The sequence below is a fragment of the Helianthus annuus genome, chromosome 3 (assembly GCF_002127325.2).
Source record: "Helianthus annuus cultivar XRQ/B chromosome 3, HanXRQr2.0-SUNRISE, whole genome shotgun sequence".
NCBI lineage: Eukaryota > Viridiplantae > Streptophyta > Magnoliopsida > Asterales > Asteraceae > Helianthus > Helianthus annuus.
The window spans coordinates 135500980-135507110 of NC_035435.2; the positions used below are offsets into that span (position 1 = coordinate 135500980).

The window sequence follows — 6131 nt, forward strand, 5'->3', positions numbered from 1 at the left end:
GCATATTATATACATGGAAAATTATATAAAGAAGTCATGAATTACATACCAAGCTAGACTCTTTTTTGGGACCACTTGTTAACCATTGTCGACAAACACCTTGTTGCTAATCATTGAAGAATAACATCAAAGACCTTCTATTTGACATATTAAATAACTTATTTGAACCCGTTTGGTAAATTTGAGAGAAAACACAACTGAAATCGACTCATTCATAGATAAAAAGGAAGTTCATGTAGCTGATTTACAAATCTTACACTTTACACCTAAGATTAAACCTTGAATCATATATACCTAAGCTCCCAAATACAATCCAAGCTCCAGTATAGTTAAGATGACTGAATTCACTCACAATTTAATCGTTGGGTATGTATACACTCTGGATTCAGTAGCTGCAAAAGCAAAGCAATATTACTTAACAACTTTTTTTATGATAGAAATTTTGGTACTAAGGTGCTTACTTCTTTAATGTTTTTATCTTGGACAAAAACATCAATTTCAACATGGTCTAATACAAAGTTGACCGCTCCTGGTCCTGCTTAGAAAATGTAACTATGTGCATTGCAGGCCTGATCAAAGTCTTTCACAAATACGACCCTCAAGGCTGCATCAACATTACCTCCTCATACATAGTCTTATAAGTCTTCCACAATTATGACCCCCACTGAACATCAAACACAAGACACAATTCAAGTTTATAAAGTAGAATACCCACATCATAGACTTCTTTTTGTCGTCCCGGCCATATCGTGCAAATCCATAATCGATCATCGTCGATTAAAAACCTAACTAACATTAAACAATTGACGAAATCAAACGAATCAAACAACAAAATAGAATAATCGAACAACTAAATAGAGATTACCGTCGATTTAGAGTCTTGAAACCTGCAATGAATTTGATCAAGAGCAACAATTATACAAAATTGGATCAAATAACCATACAAAATGGGATCAAGAACAATATCCAAAGAGCAAAATCAAGCAATAAAGACCGAAAAACGAAGAACTTACCGTCGATTGTTGACTGAGATCCAAAGAGAAGAGAGATTAAGCTATGGAAGAGGAAGAGGCTGGTGAATCAGTGGCGTCTTAGACTAAAGGGTATGGTTCGGCTCATCCCCACGGGGATGAGCCTCCACGTAGGCGCCACGTAGGCGGCTCGTGGGGGATGAGCCAAATGAAGGATGGAGGGGGATGGAGGATGGGGCCCCACCTCATTATTTTATGGTTTAATTTAATAACCCAAGTTAACAAAAACTTTATAAAATTTAAAAAACACAACATAAAACAACATAAATAATTTCATTTCATAACATAAAAAAAAATTACATTTCCTAAAAAAACAAAGAAACCGAAAATAAAAATAAAAAAAATTACGTTTCCTAAAAAAATACCGAAAATAAAAAATAAAAAAAAAACCTACGACGTCCATTTTTTTTCACCTCTTCCTTCATCCTCCGATAAACCTCGCGTTCATCCTCCGGAACCGAGTCGAGATCCAACCGCATAATCCTAAAATCTTCCGCTCGAGCATAGTCGGACAACACGGTTTTCTTGTGAGTATACTTTTCGGCGGCGAACTCTTTGAACGAACGGAATTCGTTTATCAAGTCGTCCATTTTTGACGATGCCTTCTCGCGCCTACCTCCACTCGAGCCGCCACCTCCACTCGAGCCGGCCACTTTTCGCTTTCCGGCCGCTTCTTTTTTTGCTTTGTCCCTCCCGGGGGGACGTTCCGACTCGTGAACGGGCAACACATCCTCGTCATCTTCCGGGTCGTCGTTTATGTCGATTTGACATCGAGCGGTGGAGCCTCCCGCACTATAACTTCCGGACTCGGAAGTTTTAGTGCGTTTGGCCGTTGCGACCTCATTTGGAACCGGCTTCCATTTTTGTTTTTTCCTTACAACGTTCCATGCTCGGAAGTGCGGGAAAGGCGTTGGATTTTGAGAGTCCCATTTGGCGATAGCAAGGTTAAGAATGTCCTCGTCGTTACTCCCGCTTGGAGGAGAAAGGTAAATTTGGTTATAAATTTGGTTAAAAGCGTTGACGACCTTGATCATTTTTCGCCACTTGCCCGAGACGGATTCGACATCACGAGCCGGACCATGCTCCATAATCGCGTTAAATCTATCCGTTGTCTTCTTCCAAAAACTACTACCCGATTGGTTGTTTCCTAAATTTTAAAAAATAGTGCATTAGTAAAAAAAAAAAATTAAATTTCCTAAAAAAAAAGAAACCGAAAATAAAAATAAAAAAAAATTATACCGACTATTGGGCAAGTAGAGGCCTTAACATACGCCATAGCTAGCGCCTCCTCTTCTACTTTCGTCCAAGGTCTCCCCTTTGCTCTCGGTTTTGGCGCGGTTTCGGGTTCAACCTTCTTTCCCTTCCCCTTGTTTTTTTTGCGCGTGAGCTCTTGCGGTGGTGATTCGGGGACGACCTCTTCATCATTATCTTCAAGTTGAACCGGGGGTTGCGATTGCGATTGGAGTTGTTCAAACGTGTTGCGTTGCATGATTTGTTGGAGCGCTTGATATTGTTGAACTTGTTGAAGTTGAGACATTTGAGAGAAGGCGTTGGGTGTTTGTGGAAACCCAAAAACGGAAATTGCGAAGCCCCCCACGAAGGATCCATAGTCGGAGTGTAAGCGGGACTCGAAAAAAAATTAGGTTGGTTCGGATTGGGATTATTCGGGTTGGGGTTGTTTGGGTTGGGGTTGTTTGGGTTGGGGTTGTTTGGGTTGAATGGATTCATGATTGGGAGAGAATGGTATAAAAATTATAGAGTGTTTTTATAAAAAAGGAAGAGAATTGGAGAAGAATGGGAGTAGAATGAGAGAGAATGGTATAAAAATGGATTAGATTGTGGTATTTATTTAAAATGAAAATGATTTTTTTATTAAAACTGCCGTTGAATAACGACTATCTTTTGAAAGCATGGAGCGGCAACCCCGGCTGTGGGGTGCCGGGTTGGACCAGCCGAGCCCCAGGGGGCGGTGTGGGGGTCCGGCGCCGGGCCTAGCCGGGCATCAGCCGGCCCCCATACCTTCCAGTCTTAGGGGCTTTCTCAGAAGATAAAGCGGGTCATAGGCGGTGAGGATTCTTGATTATAACAACATTCAATCAAATGAGAGAATCAAAAAGAAAACTCCAATTCAATTGGTCTCATCTGATGTGAAGAAGAAATCGATGTAGATGAACGATAGATGAATGTGGCAAGGATTAATCTTGAAAGTTGAATTAGAGGCTTAGATTAGGGTTTTTTGATTGAGAGAGAGAAATTGAAACGTATGTTATCGCCGTTTAGGGTTTTCGTTAATGATTGATGAGAGAGAGATTAAGAAACTTACCAAAGAAGCTTGTCCAATCCTTCAATTTAGAGCTATGCCACATGTGTGCTGATGTGTCAGCTTATTTGGCATTAACCATAGGGTGACATGTGTCCCCCAATGGTTTTGTTTATTATATATATATATATATATAGATATAGAGTATTTTATTATTATATATTTTGTTTTGATTTTTTTTTTCTGATTATCTCGACACAATTCAACAAAATCTCAATTGTTAATTTTATTATTTATATATATATATATTATTATTATAATTAATTTAACTGCTTTACTTATTTGGCGCTTATAACTTATAAAATATAACGTTTTATAAAACAATAAATATGTCATTAGAACGACAATATTTGTATCTACATTTTGAACCAAGTTTCATTAAAAACTGTTGGGATTGAACCCTATCAGAGGAACAGATAATTAAAGCCAAAACTGGATCAGAGCAGTGGATCCAGAATAAGCAGATGATTACATACAAATCTCTCCCCTTGAAAGTGATTTCAACATCTACTGACCTCCTATCTGCTGATCTTGCAAAATGCTGACCTACAACTACTGCTCAAGTAAAGACCTGATGAAAGACTAAAGCCCTGCTGATTCAATCTACTGCTTTGAGTCAAGCACTGCTGATCCGGACAAGTACTGCTGGGTGCACAGCAGTGGAAGGTTGCAGCAACTGATCAATAGTCTGTTTTGTAATGTAATGTAATAGCCATGGTTGCAAAAGTCGCTAGGCGCTCACTAGTCGGTCGACCAGGGAGGTGAGAGTACTCGGTCTAGGCAGAGAGTACTCGGACATGTTAAATTATAAAGAAATTACTTTTTGGAGATTAAATATATGTCAAATAGCATAAATTTACTAATATTTATAACAAAATATGTGAAATTGATATTTATTCTATAATATGATGGGTATAGGAATTATGTTTTTATCATTATTTAAGTCAAACTAGGCCCGAGTTGACCTACTAGATCCAATTATGGCCGAGTTTGCTTGCATTTAACCGACTCCGAGTAATTAGGCGGAGTCGAAGAAAGTCGCCTCGGCAACCTACCTTGTAGCGACTACTCGGAGAGTACTCGGCCTTGGAAACCTTGTTTTACAACCATGGTAGTAGCAGTAGTTAACATAGCAGTGTTTGTTTAGATCAGAGGTTAGAGTTTGTTAGGAGGTTAGATGTCACTTTCATGGTGACGTCAGCTAAGATGCTCAGTGGTTTGCAAGTGCCTATAAATAGATCAGTACTTTGTACTGTTCTATTAGCTCTTTTGCATCATCGTCTTCTTTGCACGAACAAACAACTGAGCTCTGGCTGAGGGGGAGTTTGCATTCATTCATCAATCATTGTAATCGTTATTGAAATAAATTCAATCTTCCGATTCATTGTGTAAAGATGTTTGATCAAAGTATTACTCTCGTTTGATTGTATGCAAAGTTTGTTTTCATCATAATTCCGCTGCACACTCATCCATTTTCATTTTAATTACAAACACAAAATACAAGCAGAATCAAACTCAGATCCAACAATTGGTATCAGAGCTTGGACAGTCAAATTTGATTTAACAATCATTTTGACGTAAATAGTTCAGCTCATAACAGTTGATACTGATTGTTTGTTCGTTTGTTGAAAAACAGAGCAAGGATTAATCACCATTAAAGTTGATTTCTCAGTGTCTGTAAAACAACAAGAATGACGTCACAATCTCAGGATGATAAAAACAACATCGGCTCGCTTTTTAAACCACCTATGCTAAAAAGAAATGAGTACAACATCTGGCAGAGGAGGATGGGTCACATCCTCGCTCAACAAAGCACAGGTTGTTGGAAGTCTGTCGTCTTTGGTCCCCATGTTCCCACAGTGCCAAGCGCTGAAGATGCTAAAAAGTTCGTTCCAAAACCAGTTGAAAATTATACCGAAACCGACTATCAAAAGTTCGAACTAGATGCTAAAGCGTTTAGCATCGTAGCATCAGCGCTGCCCAATGAAATATATGCTGGACTGTTACACTGTAACAGTGCCAAAGAGTTATGGGACGCGCTTAAGGAACAGTTTGGGGAACCGAAGAAGTTATAGAAAACAATAGGGAAATCCTGAACCAACAGTATGAAACATTTTGTCATGTTAGAGGTGAATCACTGACGCAACAATTTGAGCGTTTCAGTTGTCTCATCAGTGAACTGAGGCTTGTTAATACCACTTTTACAGACTCAACTCAAAATAGCAGGTTCCTCAGGTCACTGCCAGAAAAATGGGACACCATAGCTTTTGTCACACGAAATTCACCTGAGTTCAAGGATCTGACCTTGACCCAACTCCACGGTCGACTCCTGACCTACGGAAGGGAGTTGAACCAGAAAAGGAAGTTACAAGAGTCAGGAAAAGCCGTTGATGATTATACATTCGGTAACACTGCTCTTCTGGGTCAAGAAGAATCTGGGAGTAGTGCTAAGGATCAGGGTTATGATTACTTCATTGACATAACTGCTGGTGCAAATTTTAACCACCCTGATCCTCACTCTGCAAGTTTTGCATTCACCGCAAATGAAAACCAGATGTCAGACAATCTAAGCTTTAAACTCAATGATCTACAGCATTTTGATCCTACTGACTTAGAGGAAATGGACATTCTGCACCAACTGGCCTTGCTAAGTGTTAGAACTAGCAAATTTTACAAAAGAACAGGGCGAAAATTCCTAGGTTTGCATGGGAATCTAAGGGTTGGGTTGGATAAATCGAAAATCAAGTGCTACAAGTGTAATAGGTTGGGACACTTCGCTA

At 39.3% G+C, this 6131-nt stretch overlaps 1 protein-coding gene across 1 annotated transcript; it reads right to left on the minus strand.

Annotated features, from left to right (window-relative positions):
• Positions 1-1375: 1375 nt before the first annotated feature.
• Positions 1376-2568, minus strand: LOC110932050 (glutathione S-transferase T3-like). The gene is made up of 3 exons (XM_022175411.1): positions 2271-2568; positions 1445-2178; positions 1376-1384 (listed from the first exon to the last, which is right to left on the minus strand). The coding sequence occupies exons 1-3, from the start codon at positions 2566-2568 to the stop codon at positions 1376-1378; spliced, it is 1041 nt and encodes a 346-aa protein (XP_022031103.1).
• Positions 2569-6131: the final 3563 nt, after the last annotated feature.

Excerpts from the sequence above, each read along its gene's own strand:
- LOC110932050 (XM_022175411.1), bottom strand. The coding sequence starts at position 2,568 with ATGTCTCAACTTCAACAAGTTCAACAATATCAAGCGCTCCAACAAATC. Across the intron at positions 2,179-2,270 it reads CTCTACTTGCCCAATAGTCG|GAAACAACCAATCGGGTAGT; the intron begins GTATAATTTTTT and ends TTTAAAATTTAG.